Source organism: Pelophylax lessonae (genome assembly GCF_965119305.1).
Source record: "Pelophylax lessonae genome assembly, chromosome: 4".
In the NCBI taxonomy this organism is placed as follows: Eukaryota; Metazoa; Chordata; class Amphibia; order Anura; family Ranidae; genus Pelophylax; species Pelophylax lessonae.
In genome coordinates this window covers 136,210,500-136,230,505 of record NC_138771.1, presented here as the reverse complement: position 1 = coordinate 136,230,505, position 20,006 = coordinate 136,210,500, and the positions used below count along the sequence as shown (strand labels likewise).

The window sequence follows — 20,006 nt, the reverse complement described above, 5'->3', positions numbered from 1 at the left end:
CAAAAAAAATGACAAGCCAAATGTGGCATGTCAGAGGGTCAGGAGGCCTTAAAGTGGAAGTTCCACTTTTGAGTGGAACTCCACTTTAGGCGATACATTTCTCCTCACTACTGATAGAGATCGCTTGCTTCTACTTAATGTTTTTCCTGTGTGAATTCCTTTGATGATTAGCTTGAACGAGAAACACCTATTAACAAAAGTATGCAGGCATAGGACACACCCTGCCATGTCACCTTCAAGGAGATTTATACTATTTACTAGTTAAACCCAAGAAGTGCTTTTTTTTTTTTTTTTTTTAATCACGATTAGTCCAATATGATGGCTTTTGACATTTACAAATGGTTTAGCACTGAAACAGTTTTTGAAAGATAAATAGTGCATTTTATTTAAAACGATATAGACCAGACCAAAATGAGGGACAAATAAGGAGGAAAGAGGGATATTGTTTCATATTAGGGACAGTTTGGAGCTATGCACTTGAATAATACCCTAACCAGACATGCACTTTAAAATAATTGGGAGCAATCCTCATTGCACAAAGGTTATCCAACACATTGCAAGATTTTTTTGTGAATGGTAGCCAAACATTCTTTCACATATTGTATATTTTATTTGTCTTTGAAAAAATCTTACAAGTGCACAGAAAAGAAGGCACATCACAGCATAAACATTATATGAAAAATATCAACAGTAGTCCCAATTGAAATTTAGAAAATGGTGCGAAAGAGGAAAGGGGGGGGGGGGGGGGGGAGTGTGGAGCTCGGCTAGGAACCCCGACTGCATAAATCCATTAAAGTGAGTGCAAGGAGTGGGCAGGGTTCAGGTTGTCCTTATAAACAAGCCAGAGTGAACAATTTAGAATGCTTATCACTCAGTATGGAGCCAAATTTCTCAATCATAAGGGCCATCACCCAATTTTTCACCTTTATAAAGTTGAAAGTAGGTTGGCTCCAAGCTTGGCTATGGTTTGTTGTGTGGCTAAAAAGATAATGATTTTAGTAGTTATTTTTGTTTTTATTCGTTGGATGTAAAGTATCCCATTGGTTTTGAACTAGATTCCAATTAATGGTGGTTCTATTCATTTTATATACCTGTATTCATAATTTTTGGCCCACTGGGCACTACCACCAAAATGTGAAGTGTGGCCTGTAACCTACATCCCTGAAAGCATAAAAAGGAGACGTGGGTTCAAATTTAGCCATGTGATCTGAGGCTAAATACCACTGGAAAAGTACTTCGTGAGCATTTACCTAGGCCAGAATTTAGGTGAAACATTTTACTGTAGTCACCAGATTTTATCTCATTCTGTTATATCTAGGGATTTACCCAGCTGATGCATTTCCCAGTTGATGGGAAATATAAGAGCTGCGGGCAAAAAAGATAATAGGACTTCCAAAGGTAGGCCGTTCACACAGTGGGAACAAACACATCAGGCAGCCAGCCTATCGATTTAGAGGTGTGCATACAAATTGATTGCTTGGATTTTATCGAAACTGCTCTACTTGGGAGATTATTTAGTGCTTCTGGATGTGTTGAAGTGACATGATCGCACCCAATGAAAAATCAGACATATTTGATGCCTTTATTGGACAACTAGTTGCAAGCTAGGGGTCTCTCTTTTAGGCTGCGAGGAATGAAGGAATATGAAAGATATCCAATAACAGAAGGTGGGACGAGATTAGGATATCAGAGCAGGGTTTCTTAAACTTTTTACTTTGAAGGAGCCCTTGGCAAGAAGTTCTCCGGGAACCCCCAAAAATGGGATTTCTGACTTCCCGTAAACCCATTTCTCTGATGTTCATTGACGGACACAGCTCCTGATCTTCATAACCATTGAGTTATACTGCCCCCTACAGGAGTAGGACACTAGGCAGAAAAGGAATCTGGCTACGCCTATGGGCAGTCCCAGGCGGTATATGCCTCTTTGCTATAGGTACTCAATTTTGTTATAAGCAATGTTAGAATAATTACAACTCCACAGAGGGGTGGGTGCTGTGTCCATCAATGATCTGAAAAATTTATTTTACGGTAAGTCAAAAGTCCCATTTTCTTTTTCATTCATTGATGGCCACAGCTTCTGATCTTAACCATTGGGACGTCCCAAAACAGTGTTAAACATGAGGGGAGGGAACAGCAAAGAAATCCAGAGGCTAAACAGTAGTCAACTAGGCAACAGGAGCGCAACAAAAACAACTGGAGCCCACCAGAAAAATACAAATACACCCTCAAAGAGGATCGGGTTCTCTAAACAGCAGCCTGCAATACTTTGCCACAAAAATAAGCATCCGTAGATGCCAACGCATCCACTTTATAGAACTTGTGAAAGTGTGCACCGATGACCAGGTGGCCGCCTTGCAAACCTGTGTCACTTTCGCCTGATGACGGAAGGCCCAAGTAGAGGCCATCTTAACAGGGAAAGGAGGAACCTGACCCCTGATGGAATAGGCTTGAATAACTGTTTGTCTGATCCATTTGGAAATAGTCGCAGAGGAATCCTTTCTGAGGCCCATCCGTGAGCAAAAATAGTGAGTCTGACTTCCTAAAAGACTCCGTAGCTGCCAGGTAGACCCTAATTGCCCACACCGCATCCAAGGCATGCAAGGCAATTTCCTTCCGATGTTTTGGCCTAGGGCACAGGGAAGGCAACACAATGTCTTCATTCAAATGAAAATCAGAGACAATCTTTGGGAGGAACAATGGACAAGGGCGAAAAACCACCTTATCCCTGAATTCCCAAGTAAGGTGAACAACAGGATAACACCGCCAGTTCTGACACCCTGCAAGCAGAGGTGATAGCCACCAAAAAAGCCACCTTCTGAGACAGCGTAAGCAAGGTAATCTCCCAGGGTGGCTTCTGGAGGACAGAAAGTACCAAATTGAGGTCCCAAGGCAGCAACAGAGACCGCACTGGAGGAACCAAATGTAGGATGCACTGAAGACAGGTACGCACCAGGGAATGTGTGGCCAAGGGTCGATGAAAGAAGGCCGCCAAAGCTGACACTTGGCCCTTGATGGTACTCAAGGCCAATTTCTGTTCAAATTCACGTTGAAGGAAGCAAGGATAAACCTCAAGAAACTCACACCACGCAATGTACGTCTTCCATGTACGTTGGTAGATATTCCTAGAAGAGGATTTTCTAGCTTTTAACAGCATTGGAATCACCGACACTGATAAATCTCTATCCATCAGCACCTGGCATTCAAAAGCCAAGCTGCCAAAGCCAGCAACTGTAAGGCAGGATAGAAGATTGGTCCTTGGGACATCAGATCCCCGTGAGATGAAGCTTCCAAGGAACATCAGGCACCAGCCACACCAGATCAGCATACCAAGCCTGGCTAGCCCAGTCCGGAGCCACTAAGATGACCAGAATCCCTTCTGCCTCGATCCTGCATAGAAGTCTTGGCAGAAGCTTGAGAGAAGGGAAGGAATAAAATCAGACGATACTGACCCCACGGGGCCACCAGCGCATCTGTGGCATCCGCCTAAGGATCCCGTGACTGAGCCACAAACCTCTGTACCTTTCTGTTGAGCCGATACGCCAACAGATCCACCACAGGGATGCCCCATCAGAGAAACAACTGATGAAACACCTCCAGATGAAGGGACCACTCCCCTTGGTTCAACGCCTGCAGACTTCGGTAATCTGCCTGCCAGTTTTCCACCCCGGGAATGTGTACGGCGGAGAGGGCTGGAATGAACTGTTCACCTCACCTTAGAATGCCGGCTACTTCCAGGGCCGCCGACACTTCTTGTGCCCCCCTGGTGATTGACATAAGCCACGGCTGTGGCATTTTTTGTTTAAATGCGCACTGGACATCCCTGAAGACGATCCGTCCAAAGGCCCAGGCACAGTCTTATTGTTCAGAGTTCCAAGACATTGATCGGTAGTCTGGACTCCTCCAGTGTCTAGATCCCCTGAGCAGAATTTTTGCTGGGGACGCCTCCCCAGCCGGACAGGCTGGCAACCGTGGTGACCACTGTTCAATACAAGGGGAGGAAGAACTTGCCCAGCCGAAACGCTGGAGAACGAAGCCACCATATCAGGGACTCCTTCGTTCCCCGGCTCAGCCGGATCTGAATGTCCAGAGACTGTGGAGTCTTGCCCCATTTGGCCATAATCTCCCTTTGCAGGGACCTTGTATGGAGCTGTACAAACAGAACTGCCTCGAAGCTAGACACCATCAGGCCCAGCACCCTCTGGGGTGCAAGTCTGGAGGGATAACCATCTGCTGGACAGCAAGAGACGAATTTCAGCCTGCAATTTCAGGAGATTGTCTAGAGGAAGGAGCACTCTGGCTAACGCCGAGTCCAGAGTCAGACCCAGATAGTTCAGCTTTGTGGACGGGACCAGAGCAGACATCTGAAATATCAGAATCCCGCTGAACTGGTGATAGGTGATTTCCAGGATTACCTCCAGAGCAGTAGGAGACTTTGCTCGCAGAAGGAGGTCGTCCAAGTAGCCCAGTACTATGATCCACCGTTGGCGTAACAATGCGAGCACCGGGACTAACACTGTTGAAAAGACCCGAGGAGCAGAGGCAAGACCAAAGGGTAACACCACAAACTGTTAATGCTCCTCTCACACGGCAAAGCGGAGGAAGCGCTGGTGACCGTCACATATTGGAATGTAAAAGTGAGCATCCTTTATGTCGATAGAGGCAAGAAAATCCCCGATGCAGGAATGCCACCACTGTGCGAATGAAGTCCATTCTGAACTTCTGCACCCGCACAAAGCAGTTCAGCACCTTAAGGTCAAGGATTGGATGCACCTTGCCTTCCTTCCTGGGAACTGTAAACAGGTTTGAGTAAAAACCCTGAAAAAGTTCCGAAGTCGGAATCGGGACAATCACACCTTGAAGTAACAGGTCTAATACCGCCCCAAACAGACCCTGTAAGCGGTCTGCGGACAGGCAAAAGTTGGAAGGAAAGAACCTTGCCAGGGGGACAAGAGCGAAACTTGATCTTATAGCCGGACTGAATGACTTTATGGACCCACTTGTCTTGTACCAGGGAAGTCCACGGGTTCGGAAACCAGCGAAGATGTCCCCCTACCCCAGATATGGGCGAGGGCGCACCTTCATGCTGAAGGAGCCTTGTCCGCAGGTCTAGAGAAGCCCACTTCTCTCGGCTTGCCAGACCAGGTTCATTTGCATCCTCCAGAGGAGGCCCTGAAAGGCTTCAAGCCCTTGTCATTCGACCCTGAGGGACGAAAAAACTTCTGATGAGCAGAGAAGGAGGGCCCACGTCTATGACAAGGGTCCTTGACCTTAGTAGCCTGCGGAAGAAAGGTACTCTTCACCCCTGTGAGACCTTTAATAAAGTTATCCAGGGTAGCTCGAAACAGGCGATCTCCTTGAAAGGGGAGATCAGTCAAGGCCTTTTAGAAGTCTGGTCAGCAGACCAGCATTTGAGCCGAAAGACACGCCTAAGGACCACTGCCGAAAGAGAGAGCAAAGCCACTAGGGGAGCCGCATTCCCAGAGGCATCACAGATAAACTGCAGCCCCTGGACCAGCTGGACCACCAGCTCAGCAAAGGCAGACTGGAGCTGTTCTCCCTCAAGGCCACAGCGTAAAAGCTTAGTGCACTCAGTCAGTGTTTGCGACACTAGGGCAATGGTGAATACCGGCCTTAATGCCGAACTAGCCAGAGTGTACATATTGCGGGCCACAGCCTCCGCCTTCCTGTCAGCCGGATCCTTAAAGGCCGGGGATTATTCAACTGGAATCATGGTTGCCTTGTTCAATCTGCAAACCGTAGGGTCCACCACCGGTGGAACAGTCCACTTCTTAAAGCGGAGTTCCACCCTGGGAACGTTTCTTTTAATAAAAATAACCCCCAGGACAGTCAGGGCTAGTGCATTCCACAATGGCTAGCCTCTGATCTGTCCTGGGTTGCACTTACCTTTTAGAAGAAATACTTACCTTGAAAATGTATTGTCCAGCGCTGCCATCTCAGGTTTGGGCAGCTTGAAGCCAGCTCGATGCTCTTCTGTGTCCTCTTCCGTCTTCTTCGGTCCCACGATGCACTGCACCGGCCCCGTCGTCACTTCTGGTGCCGCAGCGTCATCCCTGCACAGCTTCTGGGCATGCCCAGAAGCTGTTTAGCAAGGTATGACGGCGCCTGCACCGGAACTGACGTCGGGGCCGGTGCATTGATTCCTGGGAGCGATGACTTTCAGCTCCCAGGAATCATTGCAAGCCAGGAAGTGACGTATCGCTGTGGCCGCCGAGGGGAGGAAGAGGAAGTAAGGCAAATATATTTTCTTCTAAACAAGGTAAGTTAAAGAAAAATAAAATAGTGATTATCCATTTGTTTTTCAGGTGACCCGGAGCAAGAAGATGGAGGTAAGTATAATTTTAGGGTGGAACTCCACTTTAATGATGGACTCCTCATAGGGGTATCGCCTAGCAAAATCGCTTAGGGACCCCAAGGGAGCACTTTGTTTGTCCCCACTCTTTAGTGACAATTCTGTCAAAATAGGCAGGGAAAGAAAACACCTTTGCCACTCTGGATGGCTTATAAGTGCCAAAAGGAACCTGCGCCTCCGTCGCAGCTGTGTCCTCCATCTTTAAGGTCGATACAATCAGTGCTTCCACCAGCGCCTTCTCGTGCGCGGTTGCAGATGTGGAGGAATCATCCTCACTATCTGAGGACCGCAATCAGTGCATTGATGGATGGTTGGGATCCGGAGGACATCGCAGCCTCAGAGAGGGGATCAGGTGGGTAGATGTGCTCCAATGACTCCATGAGTCACCAGGGGGATCCCACAAAAAGTGTAAACCACTGCCAGGCACAAGCACCAAGCGATCCTCCGCAGAGAAGAAGAGGACCCAACCAGACTCACCACCCAGCAGAAACAGGCACCTGCAGCCCCAAGGATAATCTGCACTCCATGTGCAGCGATCAGGAAGAGAAAAGATCCAGGAGTCAGCACCAGGGGATGAGGAGGGGCTCCCACTGCCAAAAATCACCGCCCACAGGGCTCCACTGTCATGGCCGCCACTATTTTCAATGGCGAACCACCACAAAATGGCCGCTGGACTACACAAACATGGCCACGGTGCATTCAGCACACAGGCTACAGCAAAATGGCAGCCCCATGCTGCACCAAGAGGCTCCCTGGTGCCCAGGAGGGATCCCTAGGCCTCAAGGACAAAAGCAGGCACAGGCAGGACAGGGGGCCCTGGCAGGAGCCCACACCAGGTACGGCCCCCCCGTACAGCCAGGAGGTAGACCAGACCACCCAACAGCCCCAGCATAAGTGGAGGGGGGGGGTAGGATGGGGGGACAGATGAAGGGGGGCGCCTGACGGGAAGGAGGGGAACCCGGTAGCGGCACCGCTCCAGACAGAACCCCTTGCCATTGAAAATAGGGGGGGGGGCTGCCGGACAGGAGGAATGCCGGAACTCAGGCATTCCTGGGGGACCACTGGATCTAGATTATACAGCCCATCGCCCAGTCTGGCAGTTGGTTGTGGATCTTACAGGAAAAAAATCCAGGAGAAAAATGATCTAAAAAGAAAAAAAAAATTGCTAGGTCTAGAGATCCCAGCAAGGAACTAGGTATTTTCTTCTGGCTAGGCAGAAAAAAAACTGAGTACCTATAGCAGAAAGAGGGAGAATACCCCCCCCCCCCCGGACTACCCATAGGCGTAGTCAGACTTTTTTCTGCCTAGTGTCTTACTCCTGTAAGGGGCAGTATAACCCAATGGTTAAGAATATCCAGAGCGGTGTCCCTTAATGAACGAAAGGGAAATGTACATTTTATTATTTTTTTCTGCAGGAGCCTGGAAAACATTGCACTCGTAATCAGAAGACCGGGGATGCAATGTCAGACTCCTACAGACCCTCAGTATAGCTGTCTGCCTGTACCTACAGTATGGGCAAACAGTTACTGAAGAACTGAAAGATCAATGAACTAAAACACCACTCACTAGTGCCCTTGCGGTTCATTGAGCACTACAAGCCATCTGCTGCAGTGGCAGACGTTCCTTGTGGTCCATTCATTCACAGATCACAGTGCATAAATAGCACGGCTGTGTGGGCGATGCCCCGAGAAGCGGGTGCAGCGAGATGAACCCCTGCCCGACGTCACAGGGGGAGGCTCGGAGGGGGGGGGGGGGAGAGGGGGGGACGGAGGGTGCTGAAGCATGTTGCACAGTAAACCCTAAATATGGGTATAACATGCTCCCAAAGGTGGACTTATCCTTTATTATATATGCGTAAATAACTAGCCTTGTTTTGACTCTAATGGTAAAGCCTTGGACTGGCAGATACATGTTGGGAGTGGTTATACAGATCTAAAACAGAAACCCTTTTTAAACAGGGCATCTGAGGTACAAATAGCCATCTTTCCAATGTATAAATAAACAAAGAGGTGCAACATCTGAATCAAAGTGACAGTAATGGGCAAGAGATTTTCTGAGCGGTTGTGAAAGCCAGAAGAAAGGTTATACCTGTGTAATGTTCATTTCCCTGAGCAGCACACGTCAGTAACTGAGCCATGGAGGAACCAACAGTCTTTGAGGTGCTGCCAAGGTCCTGGGCACACTTCTCCAACTGCAGATGGAAAAAGGAGAGAAATAAATATTAGAATTTCAGGTAAAGTGTATTTGAACAGGACCATCAAGAAAAACTGAAAATTTCCTATTAAATACTTACCGGACATTTTCCTTTCCTGATGGACTCCATGCCAGCATATATTCGGGTAGCTCCGCCCTAGCTCCTACCCCACAGGACCCCACTCCCATAAATTTTCAGGATGAGCCAGAGGCAGCGTTCCGTAACTAGCCTGCTCATGACACTGGGAGGGAACTCCTGCTGCCATGGAGTCCATCAGGAAAGGACAATTACGGTAAGTATTTGATAGGAAATTTTTCGTTTTCCTAACAGACTCCCATGGCAGCATACATTTGGGAACTAACTAGACACACAAACATGGGTGGGAGTGCTGAGCAAAAGAAGGTTTAATTTTCATGATTAACAGACAGCACTTTAGGGCCAATGTTAAACAGAAGATAAAGATGCAGGCTCAACGCAATAGTGAGCCATGAACGTATGAATAGATGACCATGAGTAAATCATGGGACACAGCGCAGCCATATTCAATACTATCTGGGTTATATGCCACCTATAGGTGAATGGACACTGGCAACCAACAAGACAGGAAGTCCCCCATTATATAACCCCTCCCATACAGGAAGTACCTCCGTTTTGTAGCAAGCAATAAACATCCCAGACAAGAGGGGAGGGACCTCTGTGTCCCATGATGTACTCCAAGAAAAGGATTTTACAGGTAAGCTGTAGGAAAAATCAGTTTATTGTACATCACAGGACACAGAGCATCCATATCCATTACTATCTGGGATGTCCCAAAGCAATGCATTTGAGGGGAGGGGGACACTATATGAAAAACCGCCATCAAAACCAAAAAGATCTACATACTCCCTGCAGCACATTGCAGCCAAATGCAGACGACTCTTGGGTCCCCAGATCCACTTGATAGAATCTAGTGAACATATGTACTGAAGACCAAATGGCGGCCCTGCAAATCTGAGCCGTAGAAGCTTGATGGCAAACTGCCCAAGAGGCACCTATTCTTCTGGTAGAGTGTGCCTTTACCGGAAAAGGTGGAACCTTCCTTTTTAAATCATACGCCTGGATAATAACGTGGCTAATCCATTGAGAAATTGTAGACCTAGATGCTGCCTGCCCTTTCCTGGGCTCTTCTGGTAACATGAACAAAAGGTCAGTGTTACAAATATGAGCTGACATCTTCAAATAGACCTTAAATGCACGTACTACATTGAGAGAATGTAACAACTTTTCCTCTGCTGTTTGAAGATTTGGAAAAAAGGAAGGCAGTATAATGTCCTGATTCAAATGAAAAGCGGACACCACCACCCAGGCAAAAACACTGGGTATGGACGTAGAGTCACCCTATCTTGATGTAAAATCAAAAATGGCTCCTTACAAGAAAGGGCTGCTAACTGTTCTAGCTGAAGTTACTGCCACGAAAAAGACTAACTTTCTGGTCAAAAAGAACCAGAGGAATATGCTGAATGGGTTTAAAAGGCTGTTTCTGTAGAACTGCCAGAACCAAATTTAAATCCTAAGGACACAGTCGGGGCCTCGCTGGCAGAAGCAAATGTGTCATCCCTTGAATAAAGGATCGGACTAAGGAATGCAAAGCAATCGGTCTTTGTAAAAAGACCGATAAGACTGAGATTTAACCTTAACAGTACCTACGTCTAGTTTCATATCTACCCCTACTTGCAAGAAGGCTAGAATTCTCCCGATTATATATTTACGGGGATGCCACTTCCTAGTCTCACACCAAGAAATGTAATAAATGCCCCTAGAGACTGGTTTCCTAGTGTTTATCATGGTAGAGACTGCAGGGCCAGATATGCCTTGCTCCCTCAAAATCCAGGCTTCAATAGCCAAGCTGTCAAATTTAGAGACTGTAAAGCAGGGTGGAATATGGTATCCTGAGAGAGCAGGTCTGGAAGCAGTGGGAGAACCCAAGGCCTTCCCACCACCAACCTTAGAATTTGTGCGTACCAAATTCTCATGGGCCAGGCTGGAGCCACCAGGATTACTGGTTTCCCCTCTTCCTGAATCCTGCACAGAAGTTGTGGCAGCAGCTGAACCGGAAGAAAGGCATAGATCAAAGAGAACTGCTTCCAGGGAGTCACCAAGGCATCCACTCCGACTGAAAGTGGATTCCTGGTCCTGGAAACACATTTTTTCAACTTGTTGTTGAATCTGGATGCCAACAGATCTACATCCTGGACCCCCCAGCATTGACAAATTAATGCTAAGATCTCGGGATGCAACGACCATTCCCCCGGAAACATCTGCTGGTGACTTGGAAAGTCTGCTTGCCAGTTCTCTATTCCCGGAAAGAAAAACGCAAACAGGCATGGAACAAATTTCTCCACCGAGGATAGGATGTGACCCACCTCCTTCTGGGCTGACTGACTCTTGGTGCCCCCCTGATGGTTGATATAGGCCACAGCTGTGGCATTGTTGGATTGTACCCTTACAGGGAATCCCCAAAGTCTGGGCGTCCAGTACCTTAATGCCCGACAAACTGGTCGGATTTCCAGGATATTGATGGGGAAGCTTCTTCCTAACCAGGACCATTTCCCTTGTACAGTGGCTTCCTCCACAACTGCTCCCCAGCCGGTTGTGGGGGGGGGGGGTAGATTGGCATCTGTAGTCACCAGCTTCCAGACTACTGTAAGAAAGGATTTCCTGCCAACCACCATTTTAGACTCTGACATACCCTCGGTACTAGAGACATGCGACAATCTGGGGCCCAAGTCTTTTTGCTCCAGGCTGACCATGTTGTTCTGTAAAGGTCTGGCGTGGAATTGAGCATAAGGAACTGCTTAGAATGAGGACACCATCTTCCCTAGTACCCTTATGTAAAGACGTACAGAAGGATACTTATTCCCTCTTATGAACCAAACCAGATCCTTCAGGGCTACGACCTTTCTTGGCGGCAAAAACTTACCGTTAGTGTACTGGTAACGGCCTTTCTCTTAATCCTTCCAGGACGGCCTACATATGAGAGATTGTGGCTACGCCTCACAGGAAACACAACTAATTTGCAGCTGTTAAAAAGGTCCCACCCATCCTTGAGCTTCAGTAATAGAAAAGTACCTTACCAACCGAACCTTCAAGGGACATAGTTATCCAATAACATACAGTTACACATATATACATATCTATATATACATTTTTAACTCACCACCATCTTTGGGCGGGAAGTAGGCCGGCCGTCCTGGAAGGATTAAGAGAAAGGCCGTTACCAGTACACTAACGGTAAGTTTTCTCCTTTCACCCTTCCAGGACGGCCTACATATGAGAGGATAATAAAGGAATCCATACTGGCCTACCTTAGGGTGGGACCACTGCCTGTAAAACCTTTCTGCCAAAGGCAAGGTCTTGTTGAGACAGTACTTCCACGTGATAGTGCTTTAGGAAGGTATCTTGGCTGGACCAGGTGGCTGCATGGCAGATCTGCTCCCAGGATGCTCCGGCTCTCTCGGCCCAGGAAGTTGCCATGCCCCTTGTGGAATGTGCCTTTAGATTTGCTGGTGTGGGGGTACTTGACACCTTATATGATATGCTAATGGCTTGCTTAATCCACCTAGAGATCGAGGGCTTTGACGCTTGTAATCCCCTTCTTGGTCCAGAATGTAGAACTAACAGGTGGCTAGACCTCCTAAACCCTTTGGTTCTTTCCAAATATGCAAGAAGACAAATTCTTACATCTAAGCAATGGAATTTTTGTTCCTTTGCACATTTAGGTTTTTCACAGAAAGATGGCAGAACCATTTCTTGATTCCTGTGAAGGAAGACACTACCTTGGGTAGGTACAGTGGGTCTGGTCTAAGAATCACTCTGTCTTGGAGAATTCGCATAAAGGGTTCTTTTATGGATAAACTTTGTAAATCTCCCACTCTTCTGGCTGTGGTGATTGCCAACAGAAAAGTTAACTTAATTGACAAAATGTTTAAACTAATTTTGTTCAAAGGTTCAAATGCTTCACTAGATAATGTCTCTAGTACTAGCGTTAAGTTCCAAACTGGAACATTAGTTCTGTTAATTGGAGATGCTCTTCCCTGCGCTAACAGAAACCTCTTAATTAAAGGCTCTTTGGCCAGACTTTTGTCTAAAAAAACAGAAAGTGCCGCTACCTGTACTCTAAGGGTGTTAACTGCCACCCCCTTATCTACCCCATCCTGTAAAAATTCCAGGATCATCGGGATTGAGGCAGAGGAATCTTTCTTCTGACTCTGCCAAGTACAGAATGTTTTCCAGATTTTTGAATAAATTTTCCTAGTCACTGGCTTTCTACTTGAAAGGAGGGTATCAATGACCCTGTCTGAACAACCTTTCTCTTTCAGGATTTGGCGCTCACTACCCAGGCTGTTAATTGAAAAAACTGCGGTCTGGGGTGAATCAGAGGCCCTTGTAGTAACAGATCTGGAACCTCTGGTAGTTTCCAAGGAGCTGTCACTGACAGGGATACCAAGGTTGCGAACCACGTTCTCTTTGGCCACCCAGGTGTGACCAGGATGTGCAAGAGCATCCAGGCCCAGCATACCCCTCTGCCTTGTCAGAGAAAAGAACTGTCCTACTTTTCGGTTCTGCCAAGTGGCAAACATGTCCACTTCTGGCTGACCAAATTTTTGGACTAGTAGTTGAAAAATTCTGGGGTTCAGTTCCCATTCTGTCTGTTTGATGGAATGACGACTGAGGAAGTCCACTTACCAGTTGTCCTTCCCTTTTATGTACATGGCTGAAAGGGAAATCACTCTTTTCTGCCCAGCTCAGTGTCTCCTGAGCTAATCTTAGCAGGGTGCCTGATCTGGCAGGTATTCCAATCAAGGAGTATAATGAATGGAAGTTAAAACACAATCCACATTTGATAGACAGTCCAGTGCAGATATCAGAACTCTCACTATGTAGTAAAGTCATGGTTAGCATAAATTACATGACTTGAAGTCAACTTGAAACGTGAGTTAAAAACCACAATGATAAGTGTATCACACTTCAAAAAGTCAAATTCAATGTTGGAGGTGTTGGTCGCTCTTCAGAGTGCTATATATCTGATAAGGCAGCATGAGCTGATCCAATTAATCAGCATTGTAGAGGAACACACCTGATGAAACATTTGCTGGTGTAAATACAAAGTCCATCCAAAGGGAGATTCTGAGACTGACTATAGGTGAATGGAAAAACAGTATATTCCACTGATCCCACTCCTCTTACGGGAGGACATTGCTTTACACAAGAAAAAAATTGAGGTACTAAATTTAGTGTACTCAAGACTTGTGCCAAGCTTATCACACAAGACACAGTTATTCCCAAAGTAGCAGAACCTGTTAGTGCCTGTAAGCATGCACCCACCAGCTACTGACAGAATCTCTCGCCGCCAGGAACACACCTCAAATGCAGCGCCGTTTGTGCTGCTTACTGCGTACGCCCACAAGCCACGTGCACACCAGCGCGTCGCGGACACTGCCCTTCCCAGGTCCACGTGCATGCTTGTGCACATAAAAGCAGCAGATCATGCACAATCACCCGCTACTGAAAGCAACGCTGACTTTGCCATGCTTCTGCCTACAGCCACAGATGGGAGTGAATACGCAGGTGCGATGCATCAGGTAACAGAACCTGTAAGTGCCTGTTCCTGCACACCAACCATCAGGTTTTAAGAGCAGACTGTAAGGCATCCAAGTTACGCTTGTCACAGCAAATACATACACTGCCCCTAGTGGAGACATGAAACGTGGCAACCAGCATCTGTTAAATCAGAAAGTAACAGTGCAACATAATTTAAAGTGAACTTACTATTCCCACCACAGGATTCTGTCTATAACTAGAATCCAATCTTTACCCATCGCGGCGGGTCCGGTCATTTGTCGACCATAAAGGACCAGATCCCCTTAATTTTTGGGGCCACTCCCTTGGACCTGTAGAGCACCCTGCCAGAATGTCTTTGGGGTTGGTCTTACCAAGGGTCTGGATCCCAGGGTCCAGCGCCAAAGAAGGTTGCACTACAGGCAATACCTCCTTTTTCCTTTACCGAGGCTCAGGTACTATCCTTTTAGTCTTCCACTTTCGGATGGTTCTGATTACCAATCCCCTTGGATCCAGAGATCTTAACCGGGATTATAACACATTAATTTTTTTTTCTTCTTTAAAAAAAAAATATATACCGTATATATATAACTGGAGAGCTTCTTCAAACGTGACCATCACCTCTGGCGAAAAAAACTGAGGTGCTTCCTGTGTGGGAGGTGTTATATAGAGGGGGACTTCCTGTCTTGTTGGATGCCAGTGTCCATTCACCTGTAGGTGGCGTATAACCCAGATAGTAATGAATATGGCTGTTCTGTGTCTCGTGATGTACGATAAAGAAATCAGTATTTCATCTAGCAAGACTGTTGTGCATTCATAGGCCAAGGAGGAAGGTTGAGTAAGGCAGGCAAGTGCCAAAGCTCCTATACACTGCAGATGGCAACCTTTAAAAATACAAAATTGGCAATGAATTTATATGGCACCAAGGTAACCACCCAGGGAAAGAAAGGCAGGGTAGGCAGCATAGCCCAGAAATGAGTTGACCATTTGTAGCTGTGAAAAATGCTTTCTACACAGGGCCCTCTTTTTAATGCGTGTTTGAGCATATTGTGTTTGGGCAGCACTAGGCTTAACTATCTAAAGACTAGTATGCACTGCCTTGATCAATGAGTCCACTGTAGCCAACAAACAGCAAGAGGATAAGGAAGTAACTTACATAAATTGTAGTGGTGAAAACCCTTAAACTGCCTCCGCCAAAACGTCCACACTCCCCTTTGGTTTCTGCCACAGTGAATGTATCAAGCAGTTCTGGTTTTAAGCCCAGGAATATAGTCGGTGAGGTAAAAGAGCATCTATGGCTGATAGCACCCACTGAGTCAAGAAGTGGCAATAGCTTCTGAAACAGGTCAGACACAGTGGTTGTAAATTCTGTCTTAGACAGGTCATGCATGCGAGGTAGCCCAAGTTGGGCGGATCAAGGGAACCACTAATAACTTGAGAGGAACTTTGAGTTTTCTCAGGGCCTGCGCTGGCTCACCACTGTTTGTTCTGTGTGCTCCTGCTCCCAAGTGCCTGTAATCGTCCATTACTAGGTGAGGATCTTCCTCTGCGGGGTACTCACGGAATGGACATGATTAAGGGGGTTCACTGTGTCCAGTATGATGGAAGCAACCCAGCTGCTGGCTATGTCTCTGTGGAATTCCAGCCAGAAGTGCACAGAAGAAGTCCTATAAGCACTAGGTTACTAAATGGAAAGAACTTTCCACCTAAGTGGTGGAAAAAGTGCGCCAAATTAGAACAGGTAAATGCTATAATAACTTTACTCATTATGCCAAATAGTGGGAAAATAAAGTTAGGGAAAAACACCAAGAGTGCAAGTCCCCACAAACCTGTGCCTATGAACCGCATGTGAGCATAGCACTGTAGTATGTCTAGTAGAATAAGGATGTAGTGTATACAGAGCCATCAAAACCTGACCGGTATGTAAAAGGATACAGGGTACAGGAAAAATTTGGAGCAATCTGGCACCCATGACCTAAGGACACTAGCAAAAACAGGGCGGAGTCATGTGGGAACACTAGGGGATGGACTCAGCAAATCATTTTGACAGTCCTGTACTGTATAATAAAGAAAGCCTTTACCAGTGTGCTCCAGCTGTCTGATAATTAGGCAAATTATAGGATTCAGGCAGTTACTACAAATGTTAAAAGGTCTATTTGAAACAATTATTGTATAGTTACATTTACTGGGCATCACTAGTTAGTCCACACATTAGGCTTTAATAATTTTATTTTCATGTTAAGGATTCCTGGACACTTAAATATTACCGTTTCCCCTGGAAGAGGTTTCAACTGTCCATCCATGGCAGCCATCTTAGCATCCTGCAGCTCATTTTTTAGAGTCTGAACAGCATTCAAGGCTGAATCAATTTCCATAGGTCCACAAGCTTCATGGGCCTGTAAAACATAATATGGTTCCACTAGAAGAAGCAGACAAGGGCAAAGGCATTTTAATAACTATGCCACATCCAGATATCTTACCTTCTGTGTGGCTGTACGTAGCTCAGCCAAGCTGGTTGCAAGATTTTTCGCACACTGACCTAACTGCATGGCTGCTGCCTGATCAGTCACTGTAGGCACTGCAGCCTTGGCAGAAGTCACCATTTTACTGCCAGGCTGTGGCAACAAAAAAAAGGAAAAAAGAAGTTAATTATAGTGTACATATTTCTAATCTGTTAAATGATACAACATCAAAATGACTGACAACTGTAATGTGAAAAATAAAACATCTCATAGATCTTTAAAATTATATTATTATAGTTCAAACCACAATTTGTACAATGGTAGCTTTAAGCAAAAAAAAAGACCACCAGCAGACTTTGCAGTGTGCTAAGCTTTGTTCAGTCATTCCATTTGATACAGCTTAGTGGAAAGCTGAAGGAAAAGGTAGAGTGGTGGTGGTGATGGTGGTGGGGGGGGGGGGGGGGGGGATTTATCAAAGCTGAAACAGCCAGAATACAGAGTAGTCGTGCATGGCAACCAATCATTTTTTATTCTTTATATTTGCAGCTTAACTGAACAAGCTGAAGATAGAATATCATTGGTAGTCATGCACAGATTCTGGTCTTCCCCAGTTCTGATAACTTCCCCCCAGTGTGTTTTTAGTGAAGAAAGACAAATTAATTTTAAAAGGTATCACTGCAGCATTTACCTGAAGCATATGGAGTTGGCGTAAAACTTTTTATATGTTAGAAGCTCTGCATTTCAATGGTTGTATTGTATATACAGATATGTAAGGTCATTTTCTAGTAAAGCTGTAGAGAATTGCATTTTGTTCATGTCCTTGTAGAAAATATGCTAATGTAACCTTTGCAAAAAAATACTTCAACAGGACATATACCTGTAGAAATTATAGTCACTACTTAAAGTTGAATTTATAAGAAAAAAAGAAGCATAAAACGACTTTTGCAAAAAGCAGTTTCCGAATATCTCCTACATCCACCTAACGCAGCCTACTTGATTTTTTGAAATAGTCCTAATTTTCTTAGGGTTTCCATCATTTACTCCTAAGGCCAAGTTTACAATGGTATTAAAATCAAGTACTTGAGGGGCGTTAAAAATGCAAATGATGCAATGGACAGCACACAGTGTTGTTCACAATATAAAAACATAAAGCATTAGCGTTGCTTCGCTTTAAAATTGAAGCCTCATGTCGAGTCAGGAGGCATTTGAAGCCTTTCAATGCCTCCCAGTCTATGGTAACAGGCTGCAACCACGCTGGCATACGGTTGCAGCGTGGTTTGCAGAGAATTTTAGCTGGTTAAGGAGCGGGGCGGGAAGCTGGCCGCTGCGTCCTTAACAACCGAGTCATCAGCTGTGAGTGGGCTTTCCCGCTGACAGCTGAAAAAAAAAAATATGTTAAAAAAAAACGCATGTGGTTCACCCCCCCATACCAGGCCCTAATATTCTGGTAGGGATCTTGAAGTAGAACCCCCACGCCAAAATTAAAAACCACAAAACGTGTGGGGTCCCCTCCCAAGACCGTACCAGACCCTTCGGTCTGATATGGATTTTGAGGGAAAAACCCACACCAAAAAAAAAAAAAAAAACCACAAACTGCGCCTCCCCTCAAATCCATACCAGACCTTTATTCGAGCATGCAGCCCAGCAGTCCCCCCCCCCCTCCTGGACTATACCAGACCACATGCCCTAAACATGAGGGGGGGTGCTTTGGGGCAGGGGTGGCTCTACATTGATGGGGACGAGGGTCTCTTCCCCGACAACCCTGGCCGGAGATTGCGGAGGTCTTCCGGCAGGGGGCTTACTGGAATCTGGAAGCCCCCTTTCATAAGGGGGCCCCCAGATTCTGGGCCCCCGCATTAAAGAGTATGGGGTACATTTGTACCCTTACCCAAAAAAGTAGTGTAGTGTTACAAAAAACAGACGGTTTTTGACAAGTCCTTTATCAAATGAAGAATGTCCCCCGTCGTAACTCCAACTAGTCTTCTTCCTCTGCTGTTTTATCCTTCTGGTGATGTCTTCTCCGGAGACCTTGCACTTTGTGACGTAACCACCCAGGGCATGGTGGGGTGGTGATGTCACAAGGGGGCAGGGTCTCCGGGTGATGTCACCAGATGGCCACGTCCCATAGTTATATAACAACTAGCAGACACCTTAGATCTCAACAGCAGGGGTCAGCGTTGGAGCAGGATCAGATTTTTTTTTTGAGCGGGTTGGCGACAACATCCGAAGAGGGGGGAAGACATCAGAAGGAGTAGAAAACCAGAGGAAGACAACTCGTTGGTGCTACGGCATGGGACATTCTTCAATTAATAAAGGACTTGTCAAAAACTGTTTTTTGTAACCCTACATTTCATTTGTTGGGTGAATGGGTAGGGGAGGGGGCCCAGGATCTCAATTATTAAAGAGGGCTTCCAGATTACAATAAGCCCCCTGCCCGCAGACCCCCACAACCACCGGCCAGGGTTGTTGGGAAGAGCCCCTTGTTCTTATCAACATGGGGACAAAGTGCTTTGCACCCCCCCACCCGAATGTTAAAGGCATGTGGCCTGGTAAGATCCAGGAGGGGGTAGGGGCGCTCGCTCGTCCCCCTGCCTTTCCTGACGTGCATGCTCAGATAAGGGTCTGGTAAGGATTTTTTTTTTGGGGGGGCACACTTTTTTTTTTACTGGCATTTTTTATTTTTCTTAAACTATGCGCAGGGAAGCCTCATGACTCATCGGTTGTTAAGGACACGGCGGCCGGCTATTGTAGGAGTTTGTGGTTCAGTTTTAACAAGCCAAAAAAGCTTTTGAACCCCACCAAAAACGTACATAGGGCGTTTGGGGGGAGAAATTTTAATGCTCATTAAAAGCTTATTAACCACACCTATTAAAGTGCATTAACACTATAGGAGCATTTGATAAGCGTCAGTATTTTGAGCAAGTGTGAATGAGCTAAAAGGCAGGTAAATACAGACCCAAAATAGCCTGGTTCAGCAGGAACTGGCCGAATTTCAGCTGATGTGTACAGCTTCTGTCGAGCGGGCCTGCTGTAAAACCAGCATTGGGGGGATTCTCCTTGGCCAGAATAAAAAGATACTGCAGGAGGTTTGTGTTGATATGGGGATCTTTAAGTTTTGTTCAAACTCCTGGGGTTGAATGAAAGACTGAACGTGCATATCCTTCTTTACTTGCACATTTCCACTGTGCCACTGGATGCCTGCTTGCTGCATCTATACACTATATTCTGAAAAGTATTGGGACACCTGCCTTTACACGCACTTGAACTTTAATGGCATTTCAGTCTTAGTCTGTAGGGTGTTTATATTGAGTTGGCCCACCCTTTGCAGCTATAAACAGCATTAACTTTTCTAGGAAGGCTGTCCACAAGGTTTAGGAGTGTG

The 20,006-nt window shown here is 46.2% G+C and overlaps 1 protein-coding gene across 3 annotated transcripts in view; it reads right to left on the bottom strand.

Moving 5' to 3' along the window:
- The window catches only part of TLN2 (talin 2), a 477,844-nt gene that overhangs the window by 137,523 nt on the left and 320,315 nt on the right, over positions 1 to 20,006 (bottom strand). For all 3 annotated transcript variants that reach the window (XM_082253081.1, XM_082253079.1, XM_082253080.1), the window contains exons 25-27: positions 16,643 to 16,777; positions 16,430 to 16,558; positions 8,459 to 8,561 (exon numbers count right to left, since the gene is read on the bottom strand). In XM_082253081.1, coding sequence (XP_082109207.1) covers positions 8,459 to 8,561; positions 16,430 to 16,558; positions 16,643 to 16,777 — 367 coding nt within the window. The remainder of the gene's footprint in view (positions 1 to 8,458; positions 8,562 to 16,429; positions 16,559 to 16,642; positions 16,778 to 20,006) is intronic.